This window comes from Cinclus cinclus, chromosome Z (assembly GCF_963662255.1).
Source record: "Cinclus cinclus chromosome Z, bCinCin1.1, whole genome shotgun sequence".
NCBI lineage: Eukaryota > Metazoa > Chordata > Aves > Passeriformes > Cinclidae > Cinclus > Cinclus cinclus.
Genome location: NC_085084.1, coordinates 84,264,863 through 84,285,080, shown reverse-complemented (window position 1 = coordinate 84,285,080; position 20,218 = coordinate 84,264,863). Strand labels below are relative to the sequence as shown.

Genomic DNA, 20,218 nt, shown 5'->3' with positions numbered 1-20,218 from the left:
ATTTTGATATATTTTGCTGCAAAACATCCTCACTGGAGGACTTTCTTTGCTTTTTACATTAGACCAATTCCTTCTCTTTTTTTTCTGTTTTCTGTTTTCTTTTTTCTCCCCTTCAATTTATTTTCTTTAAATCTGTTTGTTGGAATTGCCTGAGACACTTACAAGGAATGTGCTTAATGTAATGTTGTATGTTCATGCAGCCAGTATTTAGACACACTGTGAGCTCTCTAAACTGTCTCTGCAAGCAGTACAATCTCTGCTAGCATTTATTGTGAATAAAACTGGTTTGGGTAACAAGGTGATTAATTTGCTGCATCTGCCTTTGGTAGCAAAATAAACTAAGTCTTTTCACAGAGCCTGGGTTGAAACCAGAACTATCTCAGATCTGGAGGGCTGGATAATGATGGAAAGTAAAGCAAGTTCAAGTTTAACAGGGTTTGTTGAGCAATCTCTAATTGCAGTGAGGAACAGACCAGTGAATGCTCTCTCTAGTTATTAATAAAAAACCCAGAACCATTCCTGTGCATTTATCTTGTATTTGCATAAAAATCTCAGTTGGGTGCTGTGTAAAACTATGTACACAAGGTTCTGAAAATGCATTTCTTTGGAAATGTCTTCAGAGACACTGATCTGGAGCCAGCCTGGCAGAGCTGGGGGTGCTCAGCTGCACAAGAGAAGGCTCCAGGGAGAGCTCAGAGCCCCTGGCAGGGCCTGAAGGGGCTCCAGGAGAGCTGGACAGGGACTGGGGACAAGGCATGCAGGGACAGGACACGGGCAATGGCTTCCACTGGCAGAGGGCAGGGATGGATGGGATATTGGGAATTGGGAATTGCTGGCTGGGAGGGTGGGCAGGCCCTGGCACAGGGTGCCCGGAGCAGCTGGGGCTGTCCCTGGATCCCTGGCAGTGTCCAAGGACAGGCTGGATGGGGCTTGGAGCACCCTGGGGACAGTGGAAGGTGTCCCTGCACATGGCAGGGGGTGGAATGGGACAGGCTTTAATGTCTCTTCCAACTAAAATAATTCGAGGATTCTATGAAATGCCTTTGGTCATGCAGAAATTATAATTTGCTTATATGATACAAATGCTGAATTTTGATGTTCATTAATTATTCATTACTGGAGAGCAAAGGAAAAAAATTGTTAACATGCCTCATTTACTTGTTTTTTGACTTGAGATGTGTCTTTATCTTGCTTCAGAGCACTGAGATGTAGTGAGAGGGGGTACTCTGTGAGGTCACCTTAAGAGGTGCCAGAAGGATGATCAGAGCAAACTTTGAAAACCAGAATGCATTTTAAGTTTCAAAATGGTTCTTGTGGTATCAAGATTATCTACCTAAAGTCAGCACAGGTTATGTAGTAGGCTCTTAATGAAGCTCTTGGTCTTTGGCCTGGGGATGTCTAATAATGATGATGTTTCATCAGTCACACTGTAGTGCCCATTGACTTGGATTTGAAACCCAAAAACCAGCTAAGTCTCCTGAATTTTCAGTTCTCAAAACTGGGGAGCAAATCACTGCTAAGTGCTTCAAAACTGAAAACCTGAACAAATGAAAGGATGACTGAACTGGCACATGAATTAAAACTGGAGTTTTGGGAGCTCCTTGTGCTTGAGTCTGCAGTTCTGCATTGTCACTCAAGGTTTCTGCAGGCATGGGATTTAGGAATAGAAGGGTAAAATGCAAAAAGGAATACTACAAACCCCCCTGAAGTTGCAAACAAATCACATCAAGAAATACCATTTAGAAGCTCTAGTAGAAGTGTAGTATTTTGGTTTGGTTGCCTGTGCTGCCAAGAGTTGTCTTTGCTCTGAATGATATCAGTGTAATAGCAATTTGAGATATGCCTCTGTAATCATTGCCAAAATATTACTGAGATTTTGTCACAGTTTAGAAATAGCTTTTAGCTTTATGAGCTTCATTAGCATATGCCTAAAAATGTTTGTTATTGTGGGCCTGTCACCCACCGTGCTTGAGGATTTGAGTGGTTACCTTTGTAGTGCATCACTGCATGCATTGATCTCACTTATGCTTTTCTTTTCTTGTTTTTGGGATGCTGGCTGCAGAACAAGGAGAACAAGCTTCTGAATGAGCAGCTGTCCATGCTGACATCAGCCCACTCCTCTGAGGTGGAGAAGCTGAAGAAGGAGCTGCAGCAGTACGAGCGGTGCCAGCGGGGTGATGGCAACCAGCTCCTCAGCCTGCAGGAGGAGATGGAGCGGCTGCGGATGGAGCTGGAGAGGGCTCATGGGGAGAGGGAGGTCATGGAGGACAGCCACGGCAAGGAGAGGGACCTGCTGAGGAAGGTACATCTGTCTGCCTGCCTGAGGTGTCTCCTGCAGGTGGCCATGCTGGTGAAAGCTCACCCTTCACAACTCTGAAGGGGAGTTTCTGCTCTTTGATTATTATTTCTGTTGCTGAATGCCCCTAGGTTTTACCTTTAGGGTTTACCTTTAGCCAGCTCTTGGGGCAGCAGGGACAGGTGGATATCCCTGCTGGAGCTGTGGCTGCCTTGTGTCAGGACACCCCATCCTGATGCCTTTTGTGCTGCCAACCACAAGGAAATGCCCCAAACACATCTGGAAAACAGGATGCCTAATAACCATGAATATCATGGAATCACAGAGTTGTAAATGTTGAAAAAGACCTGTAAAATCACCAAGTCCAGCCACCTGCCCAGCACCACCGCATTCAGCACTAAACTGTGTCCTCAAGTGCCACATCCATACAATTTTTGAACACTTCAGGGCTGGTGACTCTCCCACTGCCCTGAGCAGTCGGTTCCAATGCTTTACAAGCCTTTCAGTGAAAAAACTTTCCCTAATATCCAATCTAAACCTGCCCTGGCACAACTTGAAACTGCTTTTCTTGTCCTAAGATTCATGTTCATGCCAGAGCTTCATGTGTATACAGTGATTCCTCATGGTTTGTAATGCAAATTACTGCAGAGGGATGTCACAGATGCTGCAGATATTAGGAAGATGTAAATGTTCTTCATCCCAGCCCAGGATGGGACACAAGCCTCAGTTTCAGACGTGGCTGGTGTTGTAGGTACACACAAAGTATGACCTGTGTGTGGACCAACTTCCCTCTGTGAGGAGAGGCGCTGCTCCAGCATCAGCTGCTGGTTGTTACGGGCTTTGAAAGGGCTTGGAGCTGGGATATACACAAAATAGATTTAAGTTTTTCATCCTCCTTCATGCAAACTCATGGAATATCCTTTGGTTTGGAAGGGAACCACAAGGACAATCAAGTACAGCTCCTGTGCTTTATCTCCTGCGGTGGAAGTCATCCAACACTGTCACCATTGTACAAGAAGGCATTCTAGTGGGAGTAAGAGACTTCAAAGTGTAGAGTTTGTTTTGAAAATAGCAAAGATGGGCCTCTTGCCTTGAATTTCTTTGCTGATCAGATTAATTCTGAGTAACACCCATTCTCTTAACCTGAGGTACTGAGAGTTCAGTTTCCTTGTGCAAATGCTTGTGGCTGCTCAAGTTAAATCTGTGATATCTCTTCTGCACCAGAAATTGAACTGAATCTTTGATCCTGCTATTGGAAAGAATTTAGGGCTTTTCTACTCAACAAATTGCAAAGAAAAAGCTGTTTTGCAGCTGTTATTCTAGGACAGTACTTGGCTTGTGACAGCCTGAAGATGAGTCACTTTTGGAAATAAAAAAAAAAAGAGCCTGGAATTAGCTGTGTTATTGTTACAGTGGAAGTGTGTCCTTATGAGGCTCTTGTAGTGCACTTCACACAGCACCATTGCTGTGGCCAACCTCCCCTCCAGGCTTAGCCCTCAGGTGGTGGGTTTGGCTGAGAAGCTGTGGTGGAGGACTGTGGTCAGGGTGATTTACCCTGCACCTTTGGCATGACTAAGATGCACTTTTGGGTGGCTTCTCAAAGAGGTGAACACTCTGTACCTTTGCTGGCCTTGACTGGACCAAGAGAGCTGACAGCTGATCACTTACTCTACTCCTTGCACCTGAGGTGCAGCCACGCAGGAACGCCTGCGTGAAACCAGTGATTTCCTTTTAAAATTTTAAGATTCTTTCTGTTGCAGGTCTATGTTCATTAGCTGGGTGCAGCACAGGCTTTTACGGCCTGAAAGGATGCTTGATTTTAAAGGTGGTGCAGCTGGGGATAAACGGTGTCTCTTTGTTCTTAATTGCAAATTCCCTTCCAGCACTTGGATGGAAGGTTGGCTTAATCACTGAATAAATGCTTTTAAAAAGCATGAAAACAAAGCAGGAGCTTTCCCTTGTTGTAAAAGTGCCTACAGCAGAGCAAATACTGTGCATTTTACCATGAAAATAGATGGTTTAATTATAAAACATTTCTAATGAGCAGCGTAGGCTCCCATTTCTGGTGTTGGCTTTCCATTGCGCCCTTCGGTTATTTGTAAGTGGAAGGATGGAGAGGACCTGTTTCCTTCCTGAAAATGTTAGTTTAGCCAGAACACTTCCCAGGAAAATTTCTGGGAAGAGATTTTTGAGTAATATCTGCTAGAAGCTGGGAAGAGTAATGAAATCAAATTTAGGTGAGAAGCAGCTTTCACTTTCATTATCAAGATGACACCATGGGCATGGTTGCAGTGGGACAGATTCCCAAAGACATCCCACTTCTGAGTGAGACTGAGATGAGCCTTTAATTTTTCTGCAGCTCCTGCAAATCCACGTCAGTTAAGATTTAGTTACTGAGAAAAAAAGTCCTTTAATCTCTTCATCATACCTATTCTATCCAAGTCCTTAATTTTAGTATGTCTCTTCTTATTTAATTTTGTGATAAAGTTTGAAACATCTGGGTAAGTACCAGCGGCTCTTTCTAGGGCTTTTCATATCACCTAATCTTCTGGCTTGGTGAGCTAGGATAATTCACAGCCTGGCCAGGAATTTAATTAGGAAAGCACCAAATCCATCATCCTTTCCTTACAAGACTGGGGGAGGATGGGAGGCAGATCTCATGAGCAGGTAGTTCCAGGGTAACACTTCTATAAGAGCTGCAGCCATCATAAGTGCTCCCTGCTCAGCATCTTCCACAGAAATCTTTCAAAACAGGTGCTGTTGCTTTGAAGCACCTCCAAAGATCTGTCTCCTGTGGAAAGATAAGCAGGAGGTACAAAATTATCCATGTAGGTATCAGGGATGGAGTTGGTGCTGCTTGGACATTGTGTGACCTGCTCCCTTTGCCTCTCCCCATTTGTAGTGGAACTAAACATTCCCACTGGGTTTGGTTGCACAACATTATGAGCTCTGAGATTGTTCCTGTTTTATGGAGAAACAAGAATGCACAAAACAAATTCAGTGGCTCAAGAGAACATCTTAAAAATACCTGTACCAATCTGGATTAGAAATTTTAAAATCTGGGAATAATTGTTGTGGATTCTGTTAAGTCTTTGCTCTTCCAAATAACCTCTCAGCACAGTTGAGAATACTCAAGATTTTTGTCCAATTTTGCTTTCTAACCATCATAACTTTGGGCAGAAAATTCTGTCTCAGCACCCAATAAAAAGCACTAGTAAAATAATCCCACTGCCTTTAATCTTTTCTTGATGGGACAAACAAATAGAGCTCCTTGCTGTCCCATTGCAGCACATGTTTTCCTTCCATTCCATCACTCCTTTATCTCTTCTCCAATTTTTAATGAATTCTTCCTACCTTGAAGACACTAGTGCTGATCTAATGGCAAATGTGATTTATGGTGAAGGAGTGCAGTTGGTTTTGTACAGAATATTAAAATCTTGGCTCAGTTCACAGCATTTAAAACACCAGTAGCTCTGTATGTTTAAATTGTGGGGTTTTTCACTTTCTAGTTGCACATCCAGACTCTCCTTCTAGGAGAGATGCAGACAGATGTAATTCAGACAACTGGAATAAATTAACAGGGAGAGTAACGAGCGGGGAGGTTTTTCAGTTTGTACATGGAACGGGACTGATTCAGTCGTGACTTACAAGAAAATATTCTCTGTGCTTTTGTCCTCACCATTAGTATGTATCTGTCATAGCTAGTGTTTGATAAAATGCCTTAATTTGAACATGCTTGTGTGGAAGACTGAAATCTGTGCTAGGAACACGTGCCAGCTGGGCTGCCTATAAATTTAATCTAGTGGTGACAGCAAAATTATTACTCTTGGGCTTTGAAAACTCTTATTATGGTGTTTACAGTGTTGTTTATCGTTGGTGCTGTGAGATCCTTCTGCTGTGGGCAGCCGTTTCCTAAGCAGTGGCTACAGGAAGTGAAGGAACAGGCAGAGGGAATGAAACATGCTGGGATGATGTGTGGTCTCCCCCTTGACAGCGGCAGAATCATCCTGCTTAGCTGTGGCAGCATATTTCACTTGACAGTGTGATGGTTGTGTGTTTCGAGATAACGCTGTTGAATGCACCAGAATTCAGGAAGCTGAATAATGTTCCAGGATTGGTTGCTGTCAGCATCAGTCCAGCCTTACAGCTGTGACAAGTGAAAATAGCATTTTTCAGGGTTTAGTTCCTGTTCTCATTATTTTTTATGAGGCAATTGTTGTTGTTAATAATTGCTAAATATGCTGCTGTTGTATTGCCAAGGGCCCTGCTGCATGTCATTCCTCAGTGTACCAGAGGTTCTGTAGTTGTGGGAAGCACTGAAGTGACTCATTGTGCTATATGGATTGGGTACAATGAAGTTAAAAAAGCCCAACCTATTCACTGAGCTCACATTCACTGTATCCATCAGCTCCTGAAGTGGTACATCTCTGGGAACAGTCAGCAGATTTATTTCCCCAGCAGCTGTGACTTGTGCTGTGACTTGAAGACAATGAGGAAGCCCATTGAGATGTTAAAATAAATCTCTGATTTGATGACCTGATCACTTGCAAGAGCTTCACTCCTGCAGATTGTGGCCACCAAGTCCAGCTACTCAGTGTTTTGTAAGATTCTGCTGAAAATGTTGATTTAAGGAAGAAGTTCGTTTAGGAAAGGGAAAGTTACTCTCTGTTGTAGCAGTGTATTTCTGCTGTGCTTCTGCTAGGTGTACAAACGATAAGTGGCAAACCACAAGGGAACAGATCTTTTAAAGGGCAAAGAGAAGCCAAACAAAGCCCCCTGTCTCCTGCCAGGTGAAATTAATCCCCACAGGAGCTCTGCCCTGCAGCCAGCAGTAACCCTCTGCCTTGTTCCATAGCGTATCTCCGACCTGGAAGAAGAAAACACTCTCCTGAAGCAGGAAAAAGAGGAGCTGAACAACAGGATTCTCTGTCAGTCTGAAGGTAGGAAAAACTGCCTATAGCATCGTGATGCCTCCATTAGGCAAGGGCTTCATCTTCTCCCCTGAAGCTTGTTTTCCCTGCCTTGAAAAGTGCTGGTCTTCCCATCACCCTGTCCTGGTGGCTTTTGTCTCTATTTTGTTGTGCAGGTAGTTCTGTTCATGCTGTCCTACAGGTGGATGATGAGCCAGAGGCCAGTTTAATTGGTGAAATACAGAATAAAGTACCTACCAAGGCTTTTTAGTTCAGTCATGTTAAATCGTTACATGCAGATGGTGTGGGAGGCAGTGGAAGCTGATGGAATAGGGAATAGCTGTGTCCCAAGAATGATTAATAGAGGATCCAAGGGGCAGCACAACTGACATTATTGAGCTGTGACAAAGGATTTCTCCAGTGTGATGTGAGACTGTGAGTGTATTTTAAAAGCAGGGACTTAGCTGACAAGTCATACATAGGGGAAGCAACCTGGGAAAATCCCATTTCACAGAAGGGACTCTCATGCGTGTATGGAGCTTTTCTATTTTTTGTCACCCTTTTCAGCTTTGATTTTTGCAGGAATTACAAAGATTATCATGCTGTGGATGTAACTATCACTGCTCCATGGTACTTGTGAAGTGCCTTTTGCTCCTAGCCTAATGCAAAATAAAGGAATGAAGATAAAACATACTAAGAAGAAAGTTGCTGTAAATACTTAATCATCCTTCACAGGATGTTTTTGGAACATCTAAGATGGGAGAAAGGAAGTGGAGGGGGTTGTTTATTGTTCACCCATTTAAAACAGCACACATTTACTACATTTGCCTGGTTCCTCAGGAAGAGGAGGAACCAGGTTTGCTTCCAGAGAGGAGTTTTCAACAAATAACTAAATTTATTTGAATATAAACTTCTTTGTACGCCCACAGTCTTACCATGTGGGTAAATGGTTGATGATGACATGAGGAAGAGCTGCTGTTGTTGGTTTGCTCCTATTCCAAAGCTGCTGGTGGGTAGCAGGCAGGGAAGATTTTATATGCAGCAAGTACCACTTTTTCAACATGAATGTATTTCTATACTGTGCTGATATTTTCTTAAGTGGTTTTATGGCTGGCCCATGGGACCTGGAGCTGCCACTGTTAAATGATGGTTTGTAGGTGCTGGAGAATTCTCTTTAAGTCAAGGCAAAGGACTGCTCTGCAAGTAGAAGAGCTCAAGCTGTTTAAATGTTGAGGAGGCAAATGCAGATTATAATAGTCTCTAAATATTACTGAATGCTTACACATATTTTAAAGGCTCTTGGCAGAGAGTATTTTGTTCATTAGCTGTTGTTGTTCCACATGTTTACAAGAAGCTTGTTTCTGAGCTAGAGTTCTTAAATTCTCTTCTGTTTTTTCCCCCCTTCCTATTTTAAAGATGAATTTGCACGAAACACAGTTGAGGAAAATATCCAGATGAAGAAAGAGCTGGAAGAAGAGAGATCCCGTTATCAGAACCTGGTAAAAGAGTATGCAGCTCTGGAGCAGAGATATGACAACTTGAGGGATGAAATTACTATTATTAAGGTAATGAAGCAGGAATTATCTGTGTTCCTTGTGCGCTGAAACTGATGTTGGTGCCTGGATAACTCACCCTCAAAACATTTAATAGAACTGCCATTAGTGGACAGATTGTGTTTGATATTTTCAAGAATACCTATCTGCACTGGAGCCAAACCATTTGTGTGCCTTGAAAAACGAGCTTGGTCTTCCATGTTTCTCTGTGAAATGCTTAGAGATGTCTGTGAATGTCAGCAAAACCTGGATCATGCTTGTTTTTCTGCTTTTGTGTCCGTGATGTTCATGTGTAGGTGTTGGGTTAAAAAAAAATCAAACAAAAAACACCTCCAGCAATATGATTTCAGAGTTTCAAAACCCAAAGTCTTTAGCTTCAGCATTGCTGAAGTGTTAGAAAAACTGTTGAAAATCAGGGTGCTGCTGGGTTTGATGGAAGGCTGAGTGTTTAAAGAGTCCTGGAGGGTGCTATTAGCAGTACAGCCTTGAGCTCAGATTTGTATATTCACACTTACCAGGCATCTGGTGTTATGAAGAGCCTTTAATTCATGCAGAATTTTTAAACTGAGCTTCTATATAACTTTTGCACCTTGAAGTGTTAATATAAATTTTAAGGGAAGGGCATAACAACTTAGAACATGTAATTCTCTATAAGGTAACTTTAGTATATAGTCACGTATTTGCTCTAAAGAAGCAACACTTAGAGAGGAATGCTTTAACACTGGGTGCTTTATGTGTCTGCATCATTTCTTGGCAGCAAACACCAGGGCACAGAAGAAACCCATCCAACCAGAGCAGCTTGGAGTCTGATTCCAATAACCCATCCATCTGCACCTCTGAGATCGGGGACACCGAGGATGTGATACAGCAGGTGGAGGTACAGTAAATCAGGAGGGAGGGCAGGGGAGCCCTGCTCTGAGGGTGATGGGTTTGGGGTTTGTAGCAGTGCAGGTTGGGCAGTAAGGCACAATGGATAAAATTGATCCCATGCTGTAGAAACGTGTCGTTAATTGTGTGAGAGGGTTGTTGTGCAGGGTTGTGGTGCTCTGGCAAATGCCTTATTTGCAGCATCAGGGCTCTAAAAATAATACAGTGCTGTCTTTGGGCCATACCAGCTTAAAGACTGATGAAAATTCATCACAGCAGTTACACCCAGCGCTGATGGATCATGACTGGATCACGATCCTTCTCTGCAAGGACACCAGAATTCATTGCCTTCTTGCCCCAAGCATTTTCATCTTCACGGATGCTTTGCTGGCCGGCACAGCCCCTGTAATCAATTCAACAGTCTCCTAATGCAGGAAAGAGCAGCACAAATTATTCCTTGGCTATCAAGAATCCTGTAGAAAGGGGAAATACGGTTTTTACTTACATCTGATAGAATAGGCTTCTTTTTAAACTCCACTTTCCTGACTCAAGAGCACTTACAGGTGATCAATGTCCTTAGGGTCAGCCCTACCTTTGCAGGACCGTATTTTTTGTCCCAATACCATGCCTGCAGAAGCCCCCACTTCCCTCTGCTGGCTGCTGTGTTATATTGCTTTAGTATTTCTGAACTGCTCTGAAAGCATTTTCTGAAGTCAAAATAATCAGCATTGACCAGGCTTTGATATAAAATATTCCAGGTACAGGCAGTTAAAAACCCCCCAAGTAAATACTTGACTGAAAGGGACCCAGTAGGGCATTTTTGATGTTCTTAGCCCCTACCACCTACTTATCGTTTGCGCTGTTAAGCATTCAGTGGTACGTCAAAACAAGTCAGGTATTTTGCTGACATTTAAGATAAGTGTTTAAAATGTGGATTTGCTCTTTGGAATTACATGTGTTAGGATGTACATGTAAGGATTCTCCTGTTCCTGGCTGTGGCTGATGTACAATCAGGGTCATCTGGCACTGTGTATGGTTATAAAACTTGACACTGAGGCCTTCTCTTTTCTTCCCTCCCTCCTGTTGTTCTCCAGGAGATTGGGATGGAGAAAGCAGCCATGGACATGACTCTCTTCCTAAAGCTACAGAAGCGAGTGAGGGAGCTTGAGCTGGAGAGGAAGAAGCTGCAAGCCCAGCTGGAGAAAAAGGAGCAAGAGAGCAAGAAATCCCAGGCAAGAGTCGTCTTTTCATGGATCCTAATATTTCATGTTTGTAACTGGCTTTCCTTGATTGCCTGAGACCACATGATGTAGGAATTTAGCTTTGAGAGTGACAAGTTCAGCATGAGAGGCTACAAATCCATCTGGAAAATGGAGATAAACTTTTTGTTGTCGGCTAAAGACAACTGGACAGGAGAACTGCTTTATTTATTTGTTTAAACAAACCAGTTATAACATATTTAGGGCAGTATCTTAAGCTTTTTGAAAGTAATGAAATGTGAAATCGATTTTGGCACATGTTATTCCACCAGCACTGGCCCTGTGTCTCACACGTGGCACCCTGCATGTTTCACAACCCTCCCTTTTGAATGATTTCTATTATTCAGGCATTTATTTGCTGTCTTGGCTTCCCCTCATCCAGCAGTGTGTGGCATAAAAAGAGCTGAAAAGCAATTCCACACACATGTCAGTCAGGCTGGTGTCCTCAGTTTGGTTTTATTATCATCTGTGTGTTTTGGTTAGGTTTTTTTCTTGAGTAATGATCATAGAGAGAAATACAGGTTAAAAGTAGTGTAGTAAATCACAAAGATCAGGATAGCTGTTAGAAGTACAGGTTCTTCATTTCTCTTGCAAGGTAGGAATATTATTTTGCCATATTCTTCCTTTCTTGCGGAAAAAAAAACCAAAACCAAAAACAAACTTCATAAAGTTTGAATTACTTGCTTGAAAGCAAATTAAAAACGTGTATATTTAAAAAGTTAAGGCTACTGACAGCCCAGTGGTAACTCAGGGGACAGGAGTCTCTAGGTCTGAAAATAGAGCTCTCTAGGTTCTGTTGAGCTGATTTCTGGGGTAGGGTTTTTAAAAGCAGATCTCTTATATGTGCTTTCCCTGCCATCTGTAGCCAAGGCTCTGTGGCTTGTCAGAGGCCAGAGTGTGCTATGAAACAGCAGTGCTGCTGTGTGCTTGTTGTCCTGAAGCACTGAAGATGCTGTTTTACAAATTGTTGAGCAAATGCCATCCCTCTTGGGTACATATTTGAAATTTCTGGGGCTTCTGTTGCTTTGTTTGGGAATTACTTTTGTAATTACTCTCCAGTGTGAGATCAGTATACCTTAGAACAAATTTAGTAAGAGACTCAACAAGATCATCAACAGTAATTATTTACTTGCTTCACTAGATATCCTTATTAATCACACCTAGCAATTTGCAGGAAACACATGAAATAGGAGACTTCCCCAACCTCTCAATCCTGTGGCAGGAGGATTTAAAAATTGTTTTCCCACTGCTGCTGTGTTGAAGACTTTTCCCTTAATGACTGTCATTGTTTGAAAGCTGCAGCGAGGCTCAGTTTTCAAGATATTAATGGGAGATTAAACCCATTTCTCCTGGAGTGTCCTCTGCCCCACTGCTGTTGCTGGGATGCTCTCTGATGGCAATTAATGACATTATTATGGTTGAGCTGGCTAGCAGGGCTGAATGCTGATGAAGATGTGCCCAGCTACCCTGTGCTGTGTGCCAGTTCCTCTGCCTGCTCCTAAATACAAATTTACCTCTTTAATCTGCACAGATAATTGAAACAAAGACTGAAGTGGCTTCGGAACATGAAGATTTTGCATACAACAGCCTGAAGGTGAGTGAGAGGCTTCTACTTAGTACTGTAACCTATTGCATGGCTCCAGCAGCCTAGACAAATGGTGTGAATGTGATAATAATCCAAAACCTGCTGTAGTCAGCTCTGTTAGAGAGCGCAGTTGGAAAGCTGTAGCTCAGCATTAGCTCCTGGGACTGGGATGGGCTCACCGATGTTTCCCTCTGAGGCAACATCTGTTCTCTGCTGATCTGCCTGTCTCTCAGTCATCCCTGGAGGTAACAAACCCCCTCATGGTCCAGGGGGCTTTTTCCACAGCACGTATTCCCTCTTGGACTTTGTTTGTCTCTCTTTGGTGGGGCATTGCAGCTCTCAGCAGTTGACTTTGCAGTAGGTATAAATTCCTTCAGCTGTTTCTTGTTCCAGGCTTTCCCTCTGCTTCCTACCCCTCTTCCTACCTTCCACTCAGGTCAAACCCAGATAAATTTGTAGTGTGATTTGCAGTAATGGCCTCCATCTCCCAGCAGAAGTGACCACAGTCAGCCAGCTGTTTTTCTCAGCTGTTGCCCTACTCTAGAATTCATCTTGCCCCCAAGCTCTAAATGCTGACAGTTTCTGTCCTCAACACTTTCTCCCCATGACAACCAGAGCAGCTGAAGCCTCCTGGTTTCCTACTGCAGCTTCGTTGGATTCTATCCTCTTGCTCTAACTGTATTCAAACACTTCTGGCCTTGGCTGTTTTAGACCAATTCTTATGTCCTGCTTTTCCTCAGAAAATCAGTTCCTAGGGTAGGGTTACTGAGGGAAAATTTTTTATACTGTCTTTTTTTTTTTTTTTCAGTGCAGACTTACCTTTCCCATTTTCCTTTTCTCCCTATCCACTTAACAAATATTGCAGTGCAACTGAGAAGTCCAGAGGAGCATATGTTTTCCAGAATAACATGATGCTAAACCATCTGTCAGTAGTAATACCATTTCTTGCTTCTGCATCATCTCTTCAGAAGGATGCAAAAATTAAGAGATCGAAAGGATGTCCAACCCTCACTAAGCTCTTATCTCTAGCAGTAGATTTTTATGACACTAAATCAACTGAGTTTTATTTTCCTAGGATATTGGTGTAACTGTGGCTATATGTGCTATTTGATGGAAGGAAACCCCCCCCTGAATTTCCTTAGTACCTCTGCATAGCATGAGAAGAAGCATGGCAAGGTCACTGCCCAAGTGCCTTCCAGTTGGTTAAACATACTTGTGGAAGGTTTAAGTTTCTTGACCTCGTAAAGCAAAGTGGAATTGCAGTTTGTAAGGGGAAAACCAAGCAGATGAGAACCACCAGCTCCTTAAATGGCTTCTGGAGTTCTGCCTTTGGTGTGAGTTCACAAACTGTGTTTTCTTCAAGGTTTAACCCTGGAAGTTCAGAGTGGAAATACTAATTTTGGATTTTCTTACGTTCTGCATACTAACATACTAGCATTCATAGTTCTACATGGCTAACAAACTTTAAAATACCATTTAATGTTAATACCATTTCATAAGAACAGGTGGCATGTTTTGCTAAAAATGCGGGGTTCTTTAAACTTTAGTCTAAAATGGGTGGAAAATGAACCTGCAGGGATTTCACATTCTCTGTAGGAGTGTTTACCTGAGAAGGACCACTGAAAAAGAGAGATAAATACACCTCCCTGCTGTTCTCCCCACATCTGAACATAGGTCACAGCCTGAGCTCTCTGTCTGCAATGCAAGAGTGACTTACTGCTGATTTTCAGGGCTTGTTTTCCCTCCTTCCCCCTTGACAGCTGCTTCCATGGCTGTGACAAAGCTATTCCTCTCTTCTATTTCTCCTGCTAATTTATTTCAAATACTTGTACTACCTCTGGCTCCTTTAAGAGTTTTTTTTTTTTTTTGGTGAGTATGTTTATTTTTCATTTTTGCCAATTTAAAAAGACTTTATCTCATGTAAATAGTCTGAGGTGCCTAAAAAGTTCACACAGAGGACAGTCTTTCCGTGGATGCTCTTGAATGAGGTCCCAGTTAGTTAGCCATGGACAGGGACACCTTCCACTGGACCAGGCTGTTCCCACCTGGCCTTGGACTCTCCCAGGGATCCAGGGACAGCCACAGCTGCTCTGGGCACCCTGTGCCAGGGCCTGCCCACCCTCACAGCCAGGAATTTTTTTCCTGTTTTTTGATGTAAACCTCTCTTTCAGTTTGGACAAGATGAGCTTTAAGGTCCCTTTCAACTCATACTGTTTCTGCTGTTGTAAGATTCCATTATTTTATGACATTTTTGGCATTCACAGCCCCTCAAGCAGGACAATACAAGGTGTGGGTGTTACTAGATGGCTGTGTAGGTTTGGTTTCTGCAACCAGCACATGGTCTGATACTTCATAGGCATCTGCTGTCCTCCAGCTCGATGTCTTGGTGTAATTATTAGTATAATTATTACTCTCACAGCACCCATGATGGCAGAGATTTGCTTTGGAATTAGCATCTGGTGGGGAGCCTGTTCTTGATGAAGATTCTGATGGAGGGAAGTGAGTGAGGCACAGTGCTCCATTTGAGAGACTCATCTGGTTCTTAGTTTTGTAAGGCTGAAAAGAAATGTCTGAAACTTGAGCTAACACTGATAAATTCACAGGCAGAAGTTACCTGTCCTTCATAATGGATAAATATATTTCTCTGGAGATGCTGTCCCAAAACACACCCAACCAGATATTTGGTTAATCTTTATCCAGGAATGCAAAACAGGAAGATGTGTCTCTCAGTGAAAAATGTGTTTTCCTTGTTTTTTCGTGCTGGGAAAGTGGCAATGGGAATGAAAGCACCAAGGAGCCCTTGCTCTGACTCTGTTTCTGAACAACCTGTTCTAGTGGAAGCTGGACTAGATGGCCTTTGAAGGTCCTTCCCAACTCACACATTCTAAGATTCCAAGCAGGGGCATGATGCAGTTTCTCACTCGTTGCATGTCTGGGATGTTTGTTTCATCCCTTAGACTTGACAGCTCATCATAAAAAGAGCTGCATGGAGGATTTAATTTTCTTTTCCTGCAGAAGAAGAAGGAGGCAAAATCCTGGCATGGCAGTGCTAACCTCTGACTTAGGCAGGTTTACACTTGCCCCAGGACTTCTCTGTAAGCTCTTTGCTAAAGAGTGGAGCTATTTCCATCAACATTAGTGCTCTGCTACCCCTGTCAGAGCTCTTTAACACTGTGTCTGTTGGGGCAAGTGTGAGTTCAAGTTCAGTGCATCCTGACTGTAAAATTTTTTGGTCGAATTTATTTGTCAGGTATTTGTCAAATAAATCATCGTGACTGGACTGTGATGAAGAATGAACATTTTTCACTTTGCCAGTAGAAATTCTTTCCACATCTGTAGCATTTTATTTTAGCTTCTGGTCTTCCATGGCAAATGCTGATGCAGAAAGGGTGTATGAGCTGGGGACAGGAGGTGTTTTAACACTACTCCATGAAATCCACAAAGAATGGAGTAGGGAATAAATTTAAATGCAAACTTTGAAAGGAGTGTATGGTAGGGGCTCTTGGAGCAGGGTTATTGGTTATTGATTTCTTTCCTGGTCTTCCTGGCTTTGTTTCTAACCAGAGCAGAGCTTGAAATAACCAGTCCTTGGAGTTAGCAGTGTGGCAGACCCATTATAAAAAAGAGTGGGAGAAAGGGATACAAAGGGGAGGAGTAGGAAGGTTAAGAAAAAGGAAAGCAGCAAATGAAAAAGAAACACAGAAGAGTAAGTTTAGTAGAAAAGCAAGTAATTGCTTTCACGAACAGTGAGGCGTGTTGCTTCTCCACGTAGCAGGAAGAGTTAAACCCAGTCTGATATCAATTCCCACCGTGCACAAACTTCCAACTCCTGCTTTAAACACCAATTACAGAAAAGCCCATGTCTCACATACTCCCTCTGCTGTGGTTAATGTGGAGGAATTGATGGATCTAAGGAATTTCTTATCCTTTTGGGTTTTTTCATGACAGATGGTATAAAGTACCTGAATGTGCCCAATTACTAATGTTTGTTTGTTCAGCTAGGAGCATGCTGCCCAGATGCCAGATCAGCTATTCTGTTCACACCTCTGCTGTGATACGCCATGCTATTTATAATTTGCAAGGATTTATAATTGCAACACCTGTTTCCTATGGAAATGGGGTTTACACAGCTGTGCTAGCTATACACTGTGTAAATTGTATAAATTGCCCCCATCCCCCCCAGCCATTTTTGGATTCATTAGGTTGACTCAGCCCAAGCTGATAATGAAGCAGACATCCCAGAGATAAGAGGGGTTGTGAAAAAAAGCTGTGGAAAGTTTTGGTAAGCAGCAGGGAGATGTGGCATGTGGGTGACAGTGGGGAATGATCTTGTGCTATTGTAAACACTGGAAAATCCACATGGATGGGGGTTGGTCCCTAGGAAAGAGCTGACACCACATCAAACAGCAGACTCTGTCAGCTCATGTGCAGGGGTGTTGGTTTGTACCATGTTGGACAAGGGTCCTGTTGGGGGTTTGGCATTGCCTGAGAAGTCTGGGAGTGTGGGGATGGGAGGGAGCAGTCCTGGGTGTCACCTTGCAGCAGCCAGAGGTGGAGGATCAGTGCAAAGGGAGGGTGGGTTGTTGTGAACAGGACCCCAGGAGTCTGGCTCCTACCCAGTCTCCAGAAGCACAGCAGGTAGGTTTAGATGGGATATTGGGAAGAAGTTCTTGTCTTTGAGGGGGGTGAGGCTCTGGTACAGGTTTCCCAGAAAAGCTGCCCCTGCATCCCTGGAAGTGACCAAGGCCAGGTTGGACACTGGGACTTGGAGCAGCCTGGGGCAGTGGAAGGTGTCCCTGCCCATGACAGAGGGTGGCATTGGATGAGCTTTAAGGTCCCTTCCAATCCGAACTATTCCATGACTCTGTGACTGCCCCATGTGCAGGAGCAAAGCTGATCTTGACTCAGCAGGGATTCTCCAGGTGGGTTTTGGCTGGTGGCAAAGAGCTGAGAAATGTTGTGCTTCCACCTGCAAACAAAGCTTTGTGGTGACAGACTAAAATAAAGGCTGTCTTAGCTGCCCGAGTTCTGTTCTTCTGTCTTCTTCTGCCGCCATGCAAAAGTGAATAAGCCCTTCAGTTGTGTCAGCAAAGATGTTATTCAAGAGAATCAGTTGGCACCAAACTAGCACAGTGTTGGCCCTGCCTGTCAAATGCCAGTTTGAGGAGACATCAGGGTTAGGAAATCCTCCAGCTATAAACATAGCACTGGGGTGGGGGAATTCAAAAGTGTATGGGAAGAGAGAATTCACAAACCTGTGGCTCACCAAAGGGATGCCTGCCATGATGATGGTTTGTGCAAATCAGCATCTTTCATCTTACCTAATGAATATGAAAGGTGAGCTGAACGTTGTGGGGGTTGTGTGGTTTATTGATTCAGAAGGAAAAGAGGTGGAGGAGAAAAGAGCATGCTTAGCTTCTTTACAGCCTGCTTTTGTGTTTAGAAACAGTGCCAACAAATAAAAAAATACCCTGGGTCACCCTGTAGTGCTGTTATTAAGTAGCAACAGGCTGCTGACTAAAGCAAAAACCTTCCCTGAACCACAGATGGCTGGGCTGGCAGCAAAACCCAGATCCTGGCTTGCATTGATCTATAATCATTGATAATTGAGTCACCCTAGAGGCATCTCAGAATGGGATGAGGCACCACAGGGCAGTTTATCTAAACTGCTTAATGGCCTGATGTTTTCCAGAGGCAAGAGCTGGAGTCAGAGAACAAGAAGCTGAAAAATGAGCTCAATGAGCTGAGGAAGGCCATTGCAGACCATGCCACGCAGAACAGCTCCTCCAACGATGTGCAGGACAGCTACAACCTCCTTCTGAACCAGCTGAAATCGGCCAACGAGGAGCTGGAGGTGCGCAAGGAGGAGGTGCTCATCCTCAGGTCGCAGATCATGAAGGCAGCCCAGCAAAAAGAGACGGGGAAAAACATGGTAAAGGAGAGGGTAATTTTCCTTTTTTCCCTTCTCTTGGTGGAGATTCACTGGCTGCCTGAGCAATGTCATTTCTGCTCTAATGGGCAGAATGGTACAGGGAGGTTGTGGAGGGTTGTGCAGGAGTACAGGAGGTCCTACCTGGGGATGAGATGTAGAGCCTGGCATGTCAGACAGCCCAGGACTGTCTGTGCCATGGTACTGCCATAGGGTGCTTACCCCTATAACTGATGAGGGTAAACCAGTCCACACCACCTCTGCACCAATGTGTGTGGTTCAGCATGTTCCTGGCAATGTTTTGCAGCAATAATCTTTTTCTGCAAGGAAATGGGGTGAGGGAAAAGAATTTCTAGACCAGATACTGCTCACCTTGGGCTGTGTTTCTTCTGACATGCAGGCGAGAAGGAAGCCTGTCTCTCAAACAGCTGTTACGGGATTTGTATTAAGAGCACATTCCAATGGAAGGGCATGTTTTCCAGAAACTCAGTCTTTACCGATTTGCTGTCTTACCATTCCTCAACGTTTTGGTCTGTTTTGTATTTCAGACCAAGCCGAGCACCCTGTTATTCCTCTTCCCAAGTTCACTGCATCCTTCTTCCATCTCTTATCGCTGCATCTTTCTTCCATCTCTTATCTCTCCAGCTGCGTGTGCATGGATTCAGCAGTGCGGTGGATGCCCCAATGATGCTTTTAATGGAATAGTTGGGAGTTGTTTGGTGTCAGAAGCTTTTAGAGCCAGGCAGAGTTTTGAAGCAGGATGTCACATTGCTGTTTTTCCCATGTTGATTTTAGGAGAGCATCTCCCCCAGTGCCAGCTGGCCCAACAGTGACCGGCACATTGACCAGGAGGACGCGATCGAAGCCTACCAGGGCATGTGTGAGACCAACCGGTAAGTGTGGCACAGACCTCTCCAGCACCGGGGAGGTTCTGTGTCAGAGATGGATCCACACCACAGCCAATGTGTTTCAGACAGCTACCAGCCTCTGGGTTGTGTTATGGACTCAGGGGCAGGTCATAAAGGTGAAGTCAAAGACACACGTCTTACGGAATTGTAGAATCCTGGAATGGTTTGTGTCAAAAGAGACCTCAAAGATCATCTAGTTCCAGTCAGATATTGAGCAGGTAGAAAAGAAAACATGGAAGTGAGAAAAACTGGGTTTTGACTTTGCTTCCAGTATGTAAATAGCAGCAAGACTAAGGTTTGGGGTTGTATTTATATTTATTTCAGGTATCTCATACTGTGCTGGGAAGATGCCACAGTTCCCTTCTGGTTTTCCCAGAGGCAAAAGCCTGTTGTGGTTTAACTGAGCTAACAAACATGCTGTATTCCCTGGAAACACTCGCATTATTGATTCTCTTGCACCCAAACTGAGTGCCAGGAACAACTCTCGTATTGCAGGTTTATCTCAATGAGGATTGATACTTTGAACATGTGTCTGTCCTGACAGCAGCAATGGGCCGATACTGCCAAGCATTAAATCAGTCCTTGCAGCTGCCCAGGAGGATAGCAAATAATAAAGCAGTATCATGCAAGAAGAAAAAATTACCTGGATTAAACAGCAAGATAATATGAAAAGTAAATTTTTTATTTTACTTCAAGGAAATTGAGGGTTTTACCTTTTTTTATTTTTCTTGACAAATACAGATGTTTGAAGCTTTTTTCCCCTAAATAATTTCTATTCAGCAAGGAAGAAGACCCAGCCATTGTGGATTAATGGCTTTTAATAACACAATATGGGTTGCTACTTTGTAGAGTGGTTGCAGAAGATTGTTAACATTCCAGGCTGGGACCTGACTTAATGAGGATTTTATTCA

The 20,218-nt window shown here is 43.5% G+C and overlaps 1 protein-coding gene across 1 annotated transcript in view; it reads left to right on the top strand.

Annotated features, from left to right (window-relative positions):
* MYO5B (myosin VB) overlaps positions 1-20,218 on the top strand; it is a 145,677-nt gene that overhangs the window by 108,331 nt on the left and 17,128 nt on the right. The window contains exons 23-30 of the mRNA XM_062513989.1: positions 2,063-2,302; positions 7,152-7,236; positions 8,623-8,771; positions 9,517-9,636; positions 10,721-10,858; positions 12,417-12,479; positions 18,163-18,414; positions 19,195-19,292. Of these exons, the coding sequence (XP_062369973.1) occupies positions 2,063-2,302; positions 7,152-7,236; positions 8,623-8,771; positions 9,517-9,636; positions 10,721-10,858; positions 12,417-12,479; positions 18,163-18,414; positions 19,195-19,292 (1,145 nt within the window). The remainder of the gene's footprint in view (positions 1-2,062; positions 2,303-7,151; positions 7,237-8,622; positions 8,772-9,516; positions 9,637-10,720; positions 10,859-12,416; positions 12,480-18,162; positions 18,415-19,194; positions 19,293-20,218) is intronic.